Below are 21,302 nucleotides of genomic sequence, written 5' to 3'. Positions count from 1 at the left end.
AAAATTTCCATAGCTTGTGATATTCTACGAGGAAGGAAGTCAGCCAACAATTTTTAATTTGTAAAGCTCTACTTTCAACGATAAAATAACCTCACTGAAATCAATTCTACTTTTAAGTTAACGGTTAATTCCGTTTCAAATATTGTAGTGTGAAATTTCTCATTCCACATGTTGAAAAAAAAATTGTTTTGTTTTAATTGCATTAAAATTGGTTTGCGAGCTACGAAATTCTGAGAAAAAAAAAAAAAAATATAAAAAAACAAAGAAATTTCCTGTACCATTTAAATGGAAAATAGAAATCCGCGATGATTGACCTCTGAATATTAATACTAAGAGCTCTGCTTTTGACAGGCATCTTTTTTCACCCCCTCGAAAGTATTTCAGATGGGATTTTAATAAAAATAAAAAAAAAAAAACACTCGACTTTTTTGAACCACTCCAATGTATACATATTATTTCACGATCGATTATATACGTGTATTACAGTCGTGCAGGAAACGTAGCGGGCATCGGTGAATTTGGAATTGTTTCTGCACATCCGCAGGCAATGAATTTTTTATGGTCTTTGGGGTACGTGCGTATATACGTGCCAACCGACGATACGCTTTTAACGACGTGAATGAATTTTTCATTCTTACAGTAGTTCGTTACGTGGCTAAAATTCTCGTCCGCGTTGCACAGCGATTTTTTCACACGTTTTACGCGAAAGACCAATTTCTCGCAACGCTTAGATTCTAGTCTATAAATACGCCTCGTGTTGAAAAGACGGAGAGAAAAAAAAAAAAATCGATTTCGAATCCATCCAATTTCAACGCCATTTCGTGAAATTTTAAACAGTGGAACGAACGTGATTTGAACTTTTGAGATTCGCACACTGGAATCACAAAGTTGCTCGATTCAAAATTAACGTCTCTTCGTTAATTTTGATGATTCTCAAACGTGTAGAAACTTGAATAAATATTGAGATCAGCAGTTTAAGAGGTTCGACAGCGATTTTTCATTTCGAGGTAATTTCTTTAAGAATTATAAAAAGTTTCATTACACATACCTATTACAGATGAGTCATTTTGAAAATTGATCGGTACAGAAAAATTTATTACAGATTACAGATTCAAGATGTAAAATCTTGATTATTATAATTATTAGTCGGGAGAAGTTGATCGTAAAAATTTTTCTCTTCTCATATCTTCCGTCAGTAAATACCTCTCGTAATACTTCGGCGCTATAAATATATATATATAATCACGACACCGTTTCAGGTAAAATGATTTTTATCATTCTTCTTCACAGTATTATACAGAGAATATTAAATAAGCAAAGTGAATGCAGCGTAATTACATCGATTATTCACGTTCTAACTGCACGTCGTGCCGTCGACGGCTCGAGAGAGAGAAAGAGAGAGAGAGAGAGAGAGAGCGATTGAGGGTTGAATGCAATAATTGGCCGAATCGAATTAGCAAAAGTAATTTGGTCCCTATTTAAAAAAATCGTTATGCAAATTCTATCGGCGTTGATAAAATTCGTCGAACAAGTTGTTTTGCAATTCGATTCCGTCGCCGTTAGTTATAAATATCGTTGTTAAAATTAGATTTCCCTTTGACGGGTGAAACTAGTTTGAAATTCTACGTTACGCGTAGTACACGGCTATTAGCTAGATAGAGAAATCAGGTGGTGGGAAGGTTGAAATTGGATCTCGGTTGGAAGGTAATTCGAGGGGTTCGTGTCGCTGAGCCGGAGCTGAAAACGTATTGTCCGGAGTTTGGTAGAGCGGATCCATGAGAAATCCTGCGAGCCAGGCGTGACGCGTGACATTTAATGTAATTGTTTATATTTGTTTAAAAAAAAAAATCCCACCTCACCGACCGAATCGGCATTATAAATATTTTACAATGTCGAAGGAGTCTGCAGGTTGCCATGGCAGCACAGCCGAGCTGGTGAACAGGCAAGGTATTGATCTGCCCCACCTGAATTCAGGTCAACCCCTGACTAAACACCTTTTCTGTATTATGTATGCATACCCACCTGCAATCTTTGACAAGGTTACATTAATTATGCATATTACCGGCCTGGATTAAAGGATCGAGGCTTCCCCGACGCGGCGTTCGTCATTATTAACACCACCGACAGCCGACCTGATAATTAAGCGCCAAGTGCATTCTGTGAATCCTCGTTATAACCGATCGTTCCCGACGAATCCGCTGCCGCCGCTGCTGTTGGAGTCGATCGAACGGGAGACCGTTGTCTGGGGGAAAAGGGACGAAAGTGAGAAGTAGGGGGAAAAAATAGAGACGATAAGAATAAGGGGGACAAAAAAAAAAAAGAAGAAAAAAGAAGAAGAAACCCGAGGTAAGAGAGGAAGGAAAATAATGTCGGCGGAAGGTAAAATCTAACGGCAACGTGATATCGGAGAGAGTCATTCGATATTCTCATGTTCCAATTAGGCCGATCCTGGAACTCTCAGAGCTGATGGATACTCGTTGTTGAAACAAACCGTCTGCGAAATCGCGGGTGAAAAATGGGGAGGGAGAAGGTCGTTAGTCGGGCGGGAGGAAAATTTTTGAAAATAAATTCTACTTCGACAATCTCGATCTGTAATGTTTTTTAACGAGTATACGGAAGAAAAAGTAAGTGAAACGATGAAAAACGATTCCCTGCGATTTCAGCGATTTTATGAACTGAGCTTTTTGAGGCCGCGTGTATAGGAATTTTTCTGTTTCGCGGGTAAAAATGACAAACATACACAATATACGTGTATCCGTGAATTTTGTAAAAGAAAAGAACGAAAGAAAGAATGAAAGAAGAATGCCTACTTTCGCACCTGTGTTACAAGCATAATACATCTATGCAGTCTATATCTTACGTATCGATCATTCGATTCACATCGCGATGGGTATTGAAATGTGTACTTTTCTTACACGCCGCTGCAGAAAGTATCATGCGACGCTTTTGTGCCTTAGAATTCAACGTATTCGCGATAGAAAAAAAAACAAAAAAAAAAAAAAAATACCTATACAAATAATATTTAGGTTATACATCTTTTCGACGCGTTGTTTGCGTATAAAATTTGTACGATTCTTTGCTTTTTTTCATCTCCTTGTATTTAACGTTATTTTTCCCCGTTTATCTCTTCCCGTATTTTTCCCGTACACCGCGATGGATAGATTTATTGTAAATAAAGAACGTTGCAAGGTAATCCCGCAAATGGGTGCAATAAACGTTTGAGAGCCTCATATGCGGGAGGAAAAATTGAGAAAGAAATGGAAATAAAAAGGGGAGGGATATGGAAAAAGAAGAGAAAAAAAAAAAAAAAAAAAACGAAACAAAAATAAAATAAAGTACCGTGGGATACGGTGACACGGTTCCCTGATGGTTTTCCTGGGGTTTTGTTTCTCGCCTCCCATTTTTTTTTTTTTTTTTCATCGTCAACTCCCGTCATAAAAACGATCGTTACTCACATCGGCTGACACCGGATCTTGACCGCTTTTCCAACCGGTATTATCTCATCGCGATACAGGTCGTATTAAGCTCGGCTGTACAATGCCTGTATACATAATCGAACGATGCGATGTGTCGAGTGTGTGCGCAATTAGGGGAAAACACGCGATTCTACTTACGCAATTAACCGATTTCGATCCGCACGTGGCCGCGGGAAGATAATGGCCTATTCACTCGTAAACGCTAATTGTACTCAAACACCGTACATCGTATGGAGGTTGAAATGTTTCTAGTGTTGGTAAAAAAAAAAAAAAAATATACATATATATATATATATAAAAAATATCAAAATTTCCGGAACCGAAAAGGTTCGACGATTCAATTTTAAATTACATTGTGAAAAACTTTCACATCTGTGTCGACCTTGACGAATTTTGATTCCATCTGATTGGCATGAAATATTGTTATTTCTCCGGGTTTTGAAACAAGCAGCGATTAAAATGATAAATATTTTTTTTGATCCCCGATCATTTTCTGTACCAAAAAAAAAAAACACTGCCGAACGGTTTTTAACGTCCAGGAGAATCGGGCGCTTCGCGCGAATTTTGTCCGTGCGCAAAATCGTACTTTCCATGCAGATTTTACATGAAACAAATAATTTCTCACCTCGTTACAACCGAATCACACTGCTTTCGACGTATTTAATTTAGACGGTAAACTTTCGTACGGCCGACGTCGAACAGAAACTTTTTTCAATCCGCTGATAATTCAATGCTTTTGTTCTTCGTTTCGAATATGACCACTAAGAGAAGAGAAAAAAAACAAAAAGAAAAGAAGAAAGTCATCCAACGACCAAATTATTTTTCTCTAATTGGTCGTTAAAATAATCTGAAACGTACGAAATTCCACGAAGCTTACCTGACAGAACAACATTTCCTCGAGGCAAAAAACACAAGTATACGAAAAACAAAAAAAAGATGAAAACGTTGAATTTGTTTAATTAAACGAAAGAATCTGAATCATTGCTGCAATAATTTTATAAATTTCTCATATTTATGCCCTGCAACTTTTTAACTAGTTATTTTTTCTCATCGGAAGCTAGGGTACATTTTTTATTAATCAAGGTTATCCCTCGCCACGTTGTTACATTTATGACGGCGACACACCTCCTCCGGAAGTCGTAAATTTACACAGCATTAAAAAAAAAAAAAATACCCAGCGTTAATTATCACCTCTCCTCCCGCCCCTTGCAGTGTCGGAATTCGCTCAGGAATTGGGGGGTGCGATGGAAAGCCACGCGGCGAACATACGGCGGCTGGTCGACGATTTTCGTGGACGTTCAGGAGAGCCGAGGGGAGATTCAGGAGGGATGCGACGCGCCTGGGAAAGCCTTTTGCGGCAGGTCGAGGCGGACGCTGCGGCGAATTTGGATCTCGCGGGTGTCCTGCAGCAGCAGCTTGCACGGCCAACGCAGGAGGCGAGCTTCCACCGGAAGGTGCAATCGAGAAAGGTGAGAAAAGCAAAAAAAAAAAAGAAAAATAAAAAATTTACCAATCAAGTGCGCAAAACAGTACATTCCCGCACTAGTGCGGAAAATGGCACATTCTCGCACTAGCGCGGAAAATGGTACGTTTTCGCACTGGTGCGGATTTTTCTCACTGTGATGGGAATAACAGCATACGCAACGGAAATTTTTTTCAACAAAGTGCTCCAAGTTTTGATCAATCGATCAATTGGTCAAGAAGAGTTTCAACAGTGAACGAATATGCAAGGTATGCATACAATGTCTGGTCAATAATCCCACCATTTGGTATAACTGTTTCATTCGCTCTTCAAATATTCATCGCAGAGTCTCGGTATGTACGATGTCAGCAGGAGCTCGAGTTTTAGATCAAAATTGATCGACCGTAACTTCGGGTACATGTTACTTATTCATGCCGCGAGGATGAGTATGGATTGATTGAAACCCAGGAGATCGATCGCGCGGATTACGGCGTCGTGTATAAGCTGGTACATCTTTCCGCATTATGAGTACATAATAGCTGAGGGGTAATAATCCATCTTCGGAAAAGAGAACGGCCCCCTTTTTCAGCTCGAAAAATCGACTTCGTTTATCGTAACGAGCGAAATACGTGCGAAGGTTTTCATTTATTTATACAAATATCGCCTGTTTTTCTGATTATACGACACGTATGCCTCATTTTCGCATGTATAAGTAATACGCGCTTTATATATAAGGTAGTTAGTTTTATGTTCCCGGACGATTGATTGCTTTGAGACTACGTAAGTCAAGGTTCTTATATTATTTGTACTCTAAACGTGGTGGTTTTAACATTTTCGAAATATCGAGCAGAGTTAAGGATGTATCAGGTGTACAGTTTAGTTAAACTGACATTAATCAAAGTTTATCCGTGATGTAAATCACTTCAAATTACTAATTACTCATCTATTTTAATCAAAATTTATAGCTTTCAATGTTTCCCTGTACCAAGGGTAGAATTTATTAACGAAACGTATCAGAACTTTGTTTGGTTATAGACTCTAAACATCTGTGTCTTAATTTTTCACTCGACTGTAAACATAAAATATCTTCAACGTTGTTTAATGCCTGCAGGATGATGTCAAAATTGTGAAGAAACGTCAGGTTTCATTTACTTTTGCCATAAAATACTTAAGCTTGTTGAAATGTTTGGGAATACTTTTAAAACTAATTTGCGAGTAAATTAATTTCAGAACTCGTGTCAGTTCCGAAAAAGCTTGTCAGTATTTTTGGAGTTTAATTACTTCGGAACGAGCTTACCGAAGTGTGTTTGAAATTCTTACACTAACTTTACAATACTCGTTAACTGGCCTTGTTAAAAAAAATTTATTCATGTATTACGGTTTTTTTTTTTTTACTCACGAATCAATCGCGTTTTGTCTGACTAAGAAATAAGAACCGTTTTTTATAACCCGGCGAAACGACCTTTCGACTCGTGAAATTACGTAGCGCGGCATTGCGGTCAGTATGAAATTTTGAAATCAGTCCAAAAGCACTTTAATAAAAGGTCGGTGCACCGCGGAGCCAGCAGTTGCAGTTGGCTAGAGAAAGTACTCGACTGCCATATAATCCTGACTCTGCAACGTCGAGTCTATTTCCTGGAAGAAACGAACGGAATCGCGATATGCGTAGAGTTGGCACTGCGTTTTTTACGACCCAATAAAGCTTCGGTATTTCTTTTGACGGTTTATGACTCCTTGCGAATAAAAGTATCAGGCTCGTCAAAATGTCCGAGAGTAACTCACTGTGTAAGATCTCCGAGACTGACAACAATGAACCTACTGTCCGAAATCCGGGTGTAATTTACTCCTCTGCAAGCACCGGCTTAACACGAAGCCGTAAAAACTTACGATCCTTACTTCGGGGCGATTATACACTCGCATGTCAGGTACAACGATCAACCGATTTTAACGTCCGTTCAATTTCCGAATCATGATTGCAGAATATTTTTGATCACTTTAGTCTTCGAGTCATTAGACGGAGAGGAATCCGGTGAAACTTGACAGTGAGTGACAAGACTTGTAACAGTTACCAGTCGTTATTCAGATACTGACAAAAGTTGGTCAATTAGTCATAAACTAGTGCTGTGCGACTAATCGATTAATCGGCAGCTTCGATTAAGCAACTTTTCGATTAATCGTTTTTACAATTAATCGGTTAATCGATGATTTCGATTATTCGTTTTTCCGATTAACCGATTGATCGACGGTTTCGACTCATACACCGATCGGTGTGCGGAATTATTACGAAGCGACTTCGATTAATCGAGTAATTGGAAAAACGACTTACCGAAATCATCGATTGATCGATTAATCGCACAGCGCTAACCTCAACCGTTCCATATCTAGATAAATCGCGCAGGCTGCGGTTTACAGCCAAACTTAATTGAGTTGGCCCGCCTGCATCGTTGAAATACGAAAAAAGCTCAATCTGGTAATTTTCACCGTTTTCCCCTAACCGCTTATTTCAACGACCGCACGACGTCGACGAGTTTATCACGATAATCATCGAAAGATATGATTAGAAAAAAAAAAAAAATCAAGTCCGTGTAACGTAACTCGATGCATCCAATCGACCCCACCGGCCTCGTTTAACGGCTCAACGTTTACGCGGTTGGTAACCGACGTCCCGCGGGCCGAGCTTTAAGGATCGTCGACTAACTTAGTCGCCAATGTGATTTTGGTTATGTGACGCAGATATTCGCCCACCGCGAGGCGTACGAGCAGGTTGTGAGTAAAACGGAGGAGAAGCTCCAGCGCGCCCGAGTCGATTACAAGCGAGCTTACGCCGCGCTTTTGAGCGTTGACGTTGAAGGTGGGGGTGATCACCAGGGCCTTAAGCGGTCCTACCTTGAGGCCCACAACGCTTACGTTCTCCAGCTGCGGGCGACTAACGCGATAACCGAACGATACCAGCTTCACTGTCTGCCAAATCTCCTCAAGGAGATGACCGAGGTATACGAGGAGCTTTGCGGGCTTGCGGGGAGCTGCATGGCCGGCATTGCCGAGGCGGGGGGGGAGCGGGCCGCCGATCAGGCCCGCCGCTTTCAGACCGCGGCTAAAGAGGCCCGCGCTGTCGTTCCGGCCAACGACCTTCAGCTCGTTGCCCGAAGCTTGGCTCCCGCCCCCGGGACCCGAAAGCCACCGCGACGCCTCTTCGTCCCTCCGTCACCCCCGGAGCAGGTGCCTCAGGAACGGCTGGCCCAGGTGCCTAATTTACGGGATGAGCTCGTGCCAACGGGAACCAGCGCCGCACCCCTGATGGAGGACCTCAGACGGGAGGCGGACCGTCTCACCCAGGAGATAAGCCGCCTCCAGGACTCGCTCGAGGCCCTGGTTCGCATTCAGCGAAAGTGAGTATACACCGCGGGGAGATTGTTAATATTTTAAAAGCACGCACTTCAATGTTTCAACCCGACCGCAACGAGTTACGAAGTTCGTGACACATTCTACTTGTACTTTTTTTTCTTGTTATTTGCATTTTGATACAGGCTCGCGAGACGACTCTAATTGCCTATTCGTGATTCGTCTTGAAACGACGAGAGATTGCTCGGAATCGATGCGTCTTATTTATTGTAACGATAGAAATATATTTTAAGACAAAATTTTCTTACCCCCTCTTGTCGGATATTCCGACTCGATTTTTACATATCTTATGCTAAATCTGGGACTAAAGATTGTTATGGGAATGCTTCGAAAGTCACCGTGATAAGTATTGAAGTATATATCTGTACAACGAGAAGATTGTGGAAGATGATGCATTTTTACGAGTCGGTATCGATATTTCTAAAATTCAGAATAATTTTACACCAAATCTGTGGAGAAATGTTTAATACAATCTTTAGTTTTTTTTGTTACCAAGGTAAAAATGTTAAGTTTGTTTTTTCTAACTTCCAAGCTGTTTTAAGGGAAAGTCGACCCTTCACGTTTCAACGACGAAATTTAGCGAATCGTATTTGACATTTTTTTCATCGCTTGCACAGCAATAAAACCGCTCAAAATTTGGTAGAATGACAGAATTTACGATCGCGCTTGTATTTTTACTACAGAAAAAATTTGGGAAATTGATTAATAGAAAAAAAAAAAAAGTAACACATGAAATATATGAAATATATCTTGTTTCACGCATTTGTAGAATAGCATATGTCATAATTGCAAAACGTAAGTGTTTCACTGAATTTTCTAAACTTTTTTTGATTACCGCGCAAGCACAGTATTGCAAGTCTATTATTTTCTAGAGTTTGAAACGATTTCACTGTACTTGGGAGATGAGAAAAAAAAAATGCAAAATCTGACTTAGCACTCTGAGCTCTAAAATTCTCTTGATACGTACGGAGTATTTTATATTCGTGACTTTATGCGCAGGGTGAACGTTTTTTAATTATGACGGGTAAAAGCTTTGTCGCATAACCGCAGGCGCGAATTAAGGAGCTTACATCGGAATGTAAAATTAAGGACGAAAATATACAGTGTGTAACAAACAAGGGTACGTAAATTTTGATTTCCTCGTTTTTTTTTCATCCCTAGGTGACTTTCGTGTTAAGAATTTCGCCAATCTTCTTCCCGAGCGGTTTAAAATTGCCAAGTTTCAGCTGTTAGGTTAAAAGCTTTCGCGGTCTTCTAACAGAATTGAAATAACGAGCAAGCGATGAAATTTATGATCATTATCCTTGATTATACGCAAAAAAATTTACCCACGGATTGCTGATGTTGTAGGGTGTTTCAGAAAAAAATAATTCACGATTTTACACCACGACACTCCCTAAAAAGTTTGTTCGGGTCAAAAGAATGGTTCTGTGAAAAGATGGGCGCTCTACGTTATGTGGAAGATCACGTTCATCTGATTTTTCACTTTTTCGGACATTCTTTCTTGGATTTTGTGAAGAAATACGTTGTAGCTCTTCAATTATTATTTCATTCCTGCTACTCAAATATTCAACCCAAAGATTACGGTCCGTAACACAAGGATATATTAACCCGGAATCTTATTCCCCTGAATCAAAAGTTCACATTGAATTATTAATATTTTACGAGATTGAATAAATAATGAAAAAGTCGTCAGATACGCTTTCCAAACATCAACCGGAGGCTTGATATTACAAGTGCGGATTTTCTTTGTTACGAAATTTGTTATTACGATCGATGTAAGGGATGAAAAAAAAAAAAAAAATGAATTCACGATTATACTTCATAAATTTTTAAAAAATGCATAAAAGTAAAAGATCCTCCGCGTAACGTAGACCGCTCATATTTGGTCAAAACCTTTTTTTTAACCTGCGGAAAATTTTCAGAGGGTGCCATGGTGGAAAATCGCGAATTGTTATTATCTCAAACACCCATCCAGATACAGGAATCGATAATTTAATTCACAAGCGGGTAAACGAGCAAAAAGTAAAAGCTGACTTCTCCGTTTTCAGAAGCGCAGAAAGCAGCCTGTTCACCAAAGCAGCGGAACTTCAAGAGGACATATCGTTGAAGCGTTTTGACCTGGGGGTTGCTCACCTCCAACTAGCCGCGGTGCAAGCTCAGGTCTCGTATTCCGTCATTACTTTACCGTTTAAAACGTAGCTAGCTCATAATTTCGAGCGAGGGTTTGTTTCACGGCTTTGCGAACTCTCCGAGCCCGAGACACTCTCGCTTTGCAAACGAGCTATGAAAGAAAAATAAAATGAAGTAAAGGGAGCTTTGCACGCATTGAGGAAAAAACAACAAAAAAAAATAAATAAATAATCTCCGTCGTCAAAGGAGTGATCAGCCAAGTGACGTCTCCTAGTATAAAAAGCTTCGCGAATGTGTTATCGCAATCGAAAGCACGGCTTTGGCTGTACGTTTCTGTACATTCGCGCATTCGCTCATCCATTTCTTACCGGATTCGCGCTGATTAAAATCAAACCAGTCATCGGAGCTTTCGGGCTTAGTCGATTAAGCTCCGCTTCGCGTAATTCGTACGGCTCCACCTTTTCTTTAACCCTTTTTCGGCTACATATTCCAAAAGTCGTTGGAGTGGCTACGTGACTATATCGGGCAATTTACGCCGAAACGACGAGATTTTCGGAGGCTTTTAAGAGGACGTTACAGAGAGAGAGAGAGAGAGAGAAAGAGGTCTCCTTATGAATTCCGCTCGTGCTTCTGATATATTGCCGACCGTTGAAGAAGATGGCCGCGTGTTTCGTGCCGCTACAAGTTAACAACTTGTTCCGTGACCCTTGAGCCTTGGATCATGGAAGACTGACTGGGGTCGTTTGGAAGGTTGAAAAAGTGACAAGGTCGAGTCAGCGAAATGCGAGGTAAATTCGACGAAACACAAACGATGACAGATACGACAGGCTGGTGAAAAAAAATCTCCGCACATGTCGCACCTTGCTCGTTTCTCCTCTTATCTTCTTCTTTCCCTCTTCGTTTCATCCGGCTCTCTTTTTCTTTCTTTCCGATTTTATTCGTTACCTCGCTGAGTGAATACCTCTGTTTCCCGAATTTACTTCCTTCACTCTTGAAACGGACAGAGTGATTTGCACCCTTTAGGCTTACCCGACAGTCGAAGCTACCGGAAGCCTTGTTCCCGATACTTGCGGTCGGTATTCGGATTTATAAGCCCGCGCGAGCAAAATGTCGATTCGGACCGAGTAATTGGAGGAGAAAACCCCAAAATATCCTCACCATAAAATTACTCACTCGGACGGGTTAACGGTTCTTTCAATTCAAGCTGAAAATATAATCCGTCACTCAGCGAAATTCCATTTCTTTATTGTCTAGCTGTTTTCTTCGACACGTTTCAACGCTTGTATCTGTCGGTTTTGCAGCCCCAATTATGGAAAACTTCCGACACTCCCTCGAGCTTCGGTTGGAAAAAAATTGTCGATCGTTTCTTGTAACAAATGTCTAGAGAATTGAATCCATGATAGAATCTTCCAATTTCAAACTAAAAGACGAGTTTTCTATTGCATGAAGTTTTTTTAAACCGTCATCGTTGGGTCGAGTACGAAAATCGATATTTTTTATTCGTTTTATTGCACTGAGTATTCATCAAATTATCATAAAAACTAAATTAAACAATTACGGCTAGGATATCGTTGCGTTGTTTCAAATCGCTTCTGACTGGTTCACAATCTAAGTAAGATTTTGTTTTTCTTTTTCCAGCTGTCAATTCCGTACTACCAATTGTTCGTTAGAATCAATATCGCTGCAATGTTGTAAAATTAACCGTTCAACGATTTCGACGTAATAAAAAAGAAAAGTATTTTACTGAATTCGCAGGCAATATAATCCGTTTGAACAAAGTGAGCTATCGTAGATTGAAATCTAACGTATCTAATAAAGTTTTACCGATTTCGAAGTGATTCGAAACGGGGTTTGGAAATTTGATCTTTCGTTTTTCCATTTTCAATTAAATATCTCCGTAGTTCACTTGTACGATGATTCGATAAATATCTCAATGCACGACTATCTATTATCAGTAAAACTAGTAAAAATTATTCAAAATTATCGATTTTTGGTCAAACACCCTCCTCAAAACACTTCAAAGACTTACTCAGTCGTACTTCTTCCACCTTTTCATTGTAATTGCGAGATTTCAAGAACTGCTTGGACTAAAATCAGGGACTGATCGTAAGTGGAAACTTGAAACGGTGCTCGAAGTGTGGTTCAAGGGCGAGAAGGCATGGCAGGGAAAGAGCGGAAGGTGCGACTTTAGGAGGGTGTGATAATGGAGCGAACGACTAGAGAGAGAGAGAGAGAGAGAGAGAGGGGGGGGGGGGGGAGTTTTCGCTTTGAGTAGTGGCAAAAACCTTTTTATAATTCGATAAGGCGAAATTGAACTCACACCTTCGTGACCTGTTCAATTGAATTGGGTCCCACGGATAGGCGAAGAGATAGACAGATAGATAGACAGACAGATAGATGGATAGATAGATTGAGTCAATTTTAAGATAAGATGGCTGCTAGGTTGGATCATCGCACGATTTCGCTAATTCTCGACAAATCGACATCTTCTATCGGAAAGCTTTTTCACTCCTTAAATTTTGAATCTTTATCAGAGAAACTGAAATCCATTATCCAGCTCTCGAATATGTACGGTCGGATAAAGCACTCGGGATACCGGAAATTGTTATTTCAAATTACATAATATTATGTTCAGATTCAATTGCCTTAAGATCGCCGATTTCCTCTGACAAACGAGCGTTTTCATATTCAATGTGTCACACCGAGAAGAATTTCATTCGTTACAATAACTAGAAAAATTGAGTAAAACAGGTATCGTTAAAAAAACTGTTTGAACATCGTTGGAATTACGAAAAACGAGGTACGCCTAACCATTTTCCGCTATCGTCGATCCTTTTTTGGTAATCGCAACGCAAAATCAGTATCTTCGGTTCACTCTACTTTTTCAGTTAAACAAGGCTTTAACGTCAATTTATCGTCGCACGAACGTTAAATTTTCGCAACAGTTGCAAGAAAATATAGCAACGGTGATCGCAATGAGAAAGAATAGCAACGGATACCAGAATTTCCGGTATCGGCTGTAAAACTAATTTTCATTTTCTACCCGGAACTATATTTTTCGATCGTGGTAAAAAATGAAAATAGTCAAGGACCGAGCGGTAACAGGAACTAAAAATTTCTCTCGGTTTGGATAAGTTGGTAAATAAAATTAAATGAGCAAACGATAACGACAGTAAGAATAACGAAGATAAACAAATAAAGAGACAGAGCTTCGGTTCAAAGAGTGCACCCCTTGTCGAGAATCGAGCTCCGCTGCTCGACTTATCGAATTCCTCGCTTCGAGAGCGAGATAAAGGGGCGCGTGTGTCTCGGCATGCGCCTTGAAAACTGGGTCAACATGGCTCGCCCGAATCCAAAACCAGTGCAAGCCGCGGCGTCTGGCTAGGTCAGGGTGCTCTTATCGAAATATCGCCATGGGCTGGACAACTCTTCGTTCCCGAATTGTCAGTATAACCCGAATCTCACCTCAATGCTCGCATTACCGTCCCCGTGCTTTCATGCTTCTACGCCTCGTCGCCTGACAGTTTGTTTTTTTTTTTTTTTTTATTACGTTTATTCTTCTTCTACTTCCATCAACCGTCATCGCACTCGCCGGACAAAGTCCGTCTGTTCGTTCTTACGCTCGTATTTGTTTTCACGCGCATAATTCGTACGTTATTTGTCAGAATGAAACGGGAAATTGAAGCTAAGATATTGAGGAATAAATAAAGTACCGATAAGCGGTTTAGAAAAATTTAAACCGGATGCTCGAGTCTCTACTGTGGAAAATCGTAATTTTACGGTATCGATACGCTGCATCTTTTAATATTCTCGTCAGAATAATTAATCCTTATTCGGGGAATACATAAAAATAGAATGTTCATTAAGCATTATAACCGGGCTTGGGGAAAAGGGATTGTAAAATAAATATAAGTTGACGCAAATATTTTTTTTCCAATATCAATATCAATATTTAATATTCAATCATTTTCTCTTTTTTTTAAATCAACGTTTTTAACTCTTTCAGTCACACATTTTTTCACTCAATATTTTGGCTGGAATTTTGTTACTCCGCGGTTTTCGGGCTCGCTGATCACAAAATCTGAGGTCAGAATTTGGATACATCGCCATGTTGGATCCAGCATTTCGGATTTTGGAATTGTCAAATTCTTACTTCATATTCGTGATCAGCGATCCAAAAACCCCCGATTACCTAAATTCAGGCCAAGATATTGATTGGAAAAATGTGTGACTGAAATGGCTAGTCAGTTTTGAAAGCTTTTGGGGTGGGACTTTTCTTTTCGTTAAAATCACAGTGAACGCATTCTGAATTTATAGTTGACGATGAACACCTCCGATTTCTCCATAGTTTCTTTTACTTTTGAACTTGTACGGTGCCTTTTCGTGCGAAACAAAAAAAAATAAAAATACAAGAACCCGTGAAACACAAGTCCAGAAGCAGGTTGATCAAAAATCTCACTGAGTAATACGACTCGGTTATACGATCACTTTAAACAATCTTCTTAACAAAACGCTCAATCATTTTCTTCGTCGTTTTAATTCATACGGTTCGATTCTACGTGTTATCGAAACGTAGAAATCGGTTTCCCTGAGCTTGAAATTCGATTTCCATTTTAATACCTCAGACGAGAGATTCGTTTGAAACGCTTTTACGATCTAGTCTAACGACAACGTTGTTGTCACTTTTGTATGAAAAAATAATTCTCGACAAAGGGTGCAATTTTCCAAATGTTCTTCTTATTCTTATAGAAAAATTCATCTTCTTTTGCTTATATTCTTTGGATTCGTATCCGATGATCGTTGAAGAGCACTTAATTCTCCCTAATTCTTCTTATCAATAACGAGCCTGCTACCTCCTGATCGAAGATGATCGTAATATCGGAGACGAATCGGATTGTACGGATTATGGATGAGAATATCACTGATCAGATCTGACTACAAGAATGAAATTTTCGATTTTTAGAAGGAGCTTTTCGGGGGCAGCGAAGCGGGTCCCCAGGACGGGATGAACGATCGTAAAATGTCCAACGGATCAACCGGCAGCACCAAGCACAAATGGCTCAAAGCTTTTAAAAGCCTAAAAACAAGCTCTCCAGCGGCCTCGCCGGTTCCCGCAGAAAAGTAAGCTTCTTACATTTAGTTTAACGCTGCACGCATAGGATAACGATTATATTACCGAAAATTGCAAGACGTTTTTTTACTCTCTCGGATCTGTAGCGTCTAGGTACATTTAAGGTGAATTTTTCTCCACCCCGAAACCCAATTTTCGGGCTAAATAAAACCTCTGACAGAATAACCGCATAAATATTCATTTCTTTACGTTTAAATTTTATTTTGCCATATGTCGATTTCTGAATCGAGCAGTCGAATTATAATAGAAACGAATTTTGAGTCTGGATTCTAGATGTCAAGTTTTTATTTCTACTACGTAACTAGTTGGTGAAAAACTAGTTTCACTAGATGAAGTTTGTTTTTTGTAGAAAGCAGAACGATATTTCGAATTTTAAGAAAAATTACCTATTTGCTGTACATAACAATCAAACAAACTTCCAGTTTTGCATTTAAATCGCTTTGATTCAAAAATAATAATCGATGATAAAATGCGAATGTAAAAGAATTGATAAACAAAGTTAAAAAATGAATATTTTTCGTACTTATTCCATCTTCGTACGAACTTTCTCGTATCAAACTCCAAACTTAATCTCCCATCATACTCTCGTTAAACCGCCCCTGGTAACGTTATTAACGATAAAGTCCATCATATCTTAGTGAAAACGTTTTCCTTCATCTTCCCTTCGGGCACCCATATTAGCTATAAACAAAAAACTTCAAGACTTATTTATCAACGTAAAAAAGACAAAAACAAACTTTACAAGTTATAAATTAAGGCTCAGTTTATTATTCGATGTTTGTCGAAATCGAAATTTGTTTATATCCATAGAAACTCGGAATGTTTTTGTGCTTCTTTTATTTTTTATTTATTTTTTTTTTTTTTGCTCACACGTGTTATTAGTCAGGATTTAGAGTTTCGTACCATCGTACATTAAAAAAAAACAACTTCCCCAACCTGTGTGTACGTAATTCATAAATTATACTCCACCCAATAATGATTAAACCATAATCCGGAGGCTTCGGTGTTTCGCCGTTTTGTTTTCATTTGCTGGAAAATAACGTCAGTCAATGTTTGTGTAATGCTAAACTAACAAAGGGGGAAGCAAGCGATGTATCACGCTGTGTCCACCGTCGTCGCGATGTCCAGGTAATTTATCAACAACCCCCCCCTAAAGTCCGCATATAAACGTCTCTAAGATCTGCAACCCTCTCACAACCCGCCCCTCACCGTTTTTACTGTTATTACATACTCGCAAGCATCCGTTTGTCACAGCACATAATCTATGTACATACATACCTGTATTTTTATACATTTATACCAGCAACGTATGAATGCAAATCGAGCTGAAATTTACACGTATGTTACATTGACAATACAACACGAACACGCAATCGATTCAATGACGGAACAGCAATTTATTAACGATATTTTTCCACCCCTTGATGGCTGATCACAAATTTGCGCTAGATGGAAATGCTGCATTTATTATTTTTCTATTCATCGTCGATATCTTATTATTTTTATCGTCATTTTTTCACGCAATTTTTCGCTGTTCTCACATTGCGCAAAAATTTTTTCTGCGGTTTGGCAATCTGTTGGACGAGGCGGGGTTGAAATTCCGATTGTGAAAAGTTACGAGAGCGCGAAATACCGAGTTGTTTGATGACGAAACTTAAAGTAGAGAAATCAAACTTTGAGGACATATCAAAGTTCCGAAAGTAGGAGAATGAGAAAATTAAAAAATCTGAAAAACCGAAATACCGAATGACCGAAGATTTTCAGTTCAGTGAATTTCGGGCTCGGTAAAATTTCGCCACTTTGACCTTCCTTTGTTTCGGATTTTCAACATTTTTACGCTTTTCTCATTACTTACACCCACTCGTCGAGTAAACATACGCTGTGTGAGTATATTATTAATTTTCCAAATTTTACTCCACCGAAACTCTGTTTATCGGAATTTCGCTACATCGGAACTTTACTTTTCGTAACTTGAATTTTCGAAATCGTCCGTTTCGCAACTTTGAGCCGGTCGGTTTTCCGACCATTCGAAACTTTCTTGTTTCTTCAAAGTTTGATTTCCTTGCTTCAAATTTCGCCACCAAATAATTTGAAATTTGGCGCTTTCCGCCCTTTTCAAATTCGGAACTTCAACCCCGCCGTTGTTGAACGCCGCTACTATACGTTATAAACACTAATTCGCATTGATTACATAATTATGCTAACGCGGCACACTGATAATGAATGTGAATGTTGCACACCACCTTGCTTTACTCTCAGAATGTAAGTACGGCTCTGTTCTTCTCACAATCCCTGCACTTTTACACTGATCGTATAAAACCAAAAGAACAAAAAACTCAAAAGGAGATGGCAGACGACCATTTTTTTTTTTTTTTCTTCATCCAAAGCGTGAAAAAATCCACCTAAAATAACGATCTCAACCCGAACCTGTTCGCATCTCTGAACGAACGAGACGAGTCGCCTTTTGAGTTCCGGGAAAATACTGAAAAAGAATTACAAAGCCTCGGAGCGATTATTTGGCAGGATGTCAAGTCTGACTATTACAGTGAAACCATTTCGTTACCCAAATGACCAGGAAAAATTTGGAATCCGAGGGCGGTCACGCTTGGAGAGAATACACTTACCGAAAGATCACACCGTGCGATGCCTGCGGTCAAGTTTTACGAGGCCACAGTCGACAGGGATTCCGATGTCGCGGTTGCAAAACGAACGTCCACGCCGACTGCATAACTTCCGTTCAGCCAGCCACTTGTCCGAGTCTTGGCTCGAAACGAAGCGGCGGAATTCCTCTTCTCCGCAGACAGCGAAGCACCACTTCGCACACCGCCGAGGACACTTCGTCGACTACCGATCACAGTAAGTCCCTCAGATTCGTTCGATTCCGGGACCTTCTTCGTCAATACGGTCACGTTTCGCCAACTCACACGCTTCGTTGCTACTTGAGAGAACTGGTTTTGAAAATATTTCTTACGGATTTTTAACACCCGGGTCTTTTTTTTCCAACTTGTTTTTCACCAATTTCATGTATTGTGAAGGAAATTTATGAAAATTTATATAATATCTTCGAACCTTGCGTTATAATTCTATGAAAAAATTAAATTTGAGGTGATTGTTTGCAATGTGTTTTTATTGCAAGTACATTGCACCGGATACGTGATGCGCGTGGTTATCGAATGGTAATCGTAACTTTTGAATGAAATGTGGGGAAATAAAGAATCCAACGGGAAATTGAAGCTGAGATATTGGGGGATAAATAAAGTATCCGTAAGCCGTTTTGAAAAATTGAAACCGGATGCTGAAGTCTTTACTGTGGAAGATCGTAATTTTACGGTATCGATACGCTGCATCTTTTCATATTCTCGTCAGAATAATTAATCCTTATTCAGGGAATACATAAAAATAGAATGTTCATTAAGCATTATAACCGGACTTGGGGTAAAGGGATTGTAAAATAAATATAAGTTGACGCAAATATTTTTTTTCCAATATCAATATCAATATTTAATATTCAATCATTTTCTCTTTTTTTTTAAATCAACGTTTTTAACTCTTTCAGTCACACATTTTTTCACTCAATATTTTGGCTGGAATTTTGTTACTCCGCGGTTTTCGGGGTCGCTGATCACAAAATCTGAGGTCAGAATTTGGATATATCGTCATATTGGATCCAGCATTTCGGATTTTGGAATTGTCAAATTCAGACTTCATATTCGTGATCAGCGACCCAAAAAACCCACGATTACCTAAATTCAGGCCAAGATATTGAGTGAAAAAATGTGTGACTGTAATGGCTCGTCAGTTTTGGAAGCTTTTGGGGTGGGACTTTTCTTTTCGTTAAAATCACAGTGAACGCATTCCGAATTTAGAGTTGACGATGAGCACCTTCGATTTGTTCATAGTTTCTCTCACGTTTTAACTTGTACGATTCTTTTGCTTGCAAAACAAATAAAAATTACAAAAACCCGTGAAACAGAAGTCCAGAGACAGATTTCAGCAGTCGAGCTACAGAGGCGGTAAAACATGGAGTAAACATGAAATTGCTGGACAATGTTCGTCTCAAAAGTGTAATAACAGTAAAAACCGACACAGAAAAGCTCGTCACAATAAGCACGCGAGAACTTTCAGAAGTTGACGATAGAGGAAAGAATAAATTCCAGATCTAATTGTCGGCAGCAAAACGTGTCGTTTCAACGCGGTTACTGTTATAACTACACCTCCAATTACCGTCACTCAGCACTCGCTGTCCTCTGTACGCGAACACGTGTTGCTTTCGTATCGTTACGACGAGAAGTAACACGAAAGATTCTCAAACTCGCCGGCTTAACGCGTGTGTAAACACTGTCATTGTTGTTGATCGATAAATCCGGTCCAAGACGCGTAAACGTCGATGGCACGATATAACGTAAACAAGTTTGATAGGTGGGTAAAAAGAGGCTTAAAGAACACTCAAATATACGGCCTATACGCTTGTTGAAATGTAGATACATATCTTGGCAGGCATGATCGAAAACAGAGAAGAAAAATTCGCATCAAATAACGTATCGCAGAAATTTTGGATGTCAAACTCGTCTATGAAATTGATAATCACGTCGTACATGTACAACGCAAAATGCATGACGAATATTAAATTAAAAATCCGTAATAAATTGTACAACAAGTTTTCTCACCTAGTAATATTGCGTAAAATTATTTATAAAGTTGGTACCAAAACTGACCCAATTGATAAAGAAGTTCCCCACATACAATACCGTAGAATGTAAAATAAATCACGTAAATATAAGAATCATTTTCAACGTAACATAACCGATATACCCAAACACATATACGTTTTTGCGAACGACGAACACGAGGAAAATCTGATCCGAGATAAATATGATTACAAGCTCGTGCTCGATGCTATAGATAGAATATTTGGCGAGCCGCGTCCCTTTGATGTGTGCAAAGTTTAACCAACAGACACGGTTGACTGGTGAATTTTGGCAATGAACGGTTTATCCCCTCGTATAGCTTTAGCTAGTATCAAAATCATTGATCCGACGGATGATTTTCCTCGGTGTATTCTTTTTCTCGTTTTTTTTTAAATCTCTCTCTCTCTCTCTCTCTCTCTCTTTCTCTCTCTCTCTCTCTGTCTGTCCGTCTACTTCTCGTTCGTTCGTTCGTTCCTCCTCTCTTCTCTTCTCTTCTCTTCTTTTTTTTTTCTTTTTCTTTTATCTCACACACCGTTTCCGTTGGTCCATGGAGAGCGGACGACCACAGCCCAATGATATGCCAATTGATACGCTGATGAAATCCTTTACCCTAACCAAAAACATCTCCTCGGCACCCTTGTGTGCTTGCGTTTGTACCATGGCAGACGTGGACGCGATATACCAGGTGCTGAAGCAGGCTGGGGAGATAAGGGGGAACTCGACGAACTCTCCACCAACACCTCCCACGGCAGATCATCCCCCTTCCGGTGCAGCAGCACCCCTGGCTACGAGGACCTCTTCTTCCCAACCCTGTTCCTCGTCCACCTCTGGTAAGCCACCCCTCTACTAACGATCACTACCAGGGACATGACTCGCCGCTCCGCTGATCGTTGTTGCATACCTTACCTTACGAGCTGTGCAAGCTTTTACGTGTCGTTTTACACATCCGGCATTATCTCACCCGCCCCGAAACTCTGCCAGTGTTCTTTCGATTAATACACCTTAAGCTT

General features: G+C 39.7%; 1 protein-coding gene across 10 annotated transcripts in view; it reads left to right on the top strand.

Moving 5' to 3' along the window:
• Positions 1-21,302, top strand: part of LOC124180417 — a 40,916-nt gene that overhangs the window by 8,076 nt on the left and 11,538 nt on the right. For 7 of the 10 annotated variants that reach the window (XM_046565889.1, XM_046565896.1, XM_046565886.1 and 4 more), the window contains 7 exons: positions 4,689-4,945; positions 7,672-8,327; positions 10,392-10,503; positions 15,437-15,594; positions 16,682-16,732; positions 18,180-18,460; positions 20,958-21,122. In XM_046565889.1, the coding sequence (XP_046421845.1) occupies positions 4,689-4,945; positions 7,672-8,327; positions 10,392-10,503; positions 15,437-15,594; positions 16,682-16,732; positions 18,180-18,460; positions 20,958-21,122 (1,680 nt within the window). Of the gene's footprint in view, positions 1-2,495; positions 2,625-4,688; positions 4,946-7,671; positions 8,328-10,391; positions 10,504-15,436; positions 15,595-16,681; positions 16,733-18,179; positions 18,461-20,957; positions 21,123-21,302 lie in introns of those variants that run through there. The other 3 variants (XM_046565895.1, XM_046565893.1, XM_046565892.1) reach the window with 3 other exon arrangements.

Source organism: Neodiprion fabricii, chromosome 4 (assembly GCF_021155785.1).
Source record: "Neodiprion fabricii isolate iyNeoFabr1 chromosome 4, iyNeoFabr1.1, whole genome shotgun sequence".
Classification (NCBI taxonomy): Eukaryota; Metazoa; Arthropoda; class Insecta; order Hymenoptera; family Diprionidae; genus Neodiprion; species Neodiprion fabricii.
The sequence above is the reverse complement of the archived record's forward strand: the minus strand, read 5'-3'. Positions and strand labels throughout refer to the sequence as shown.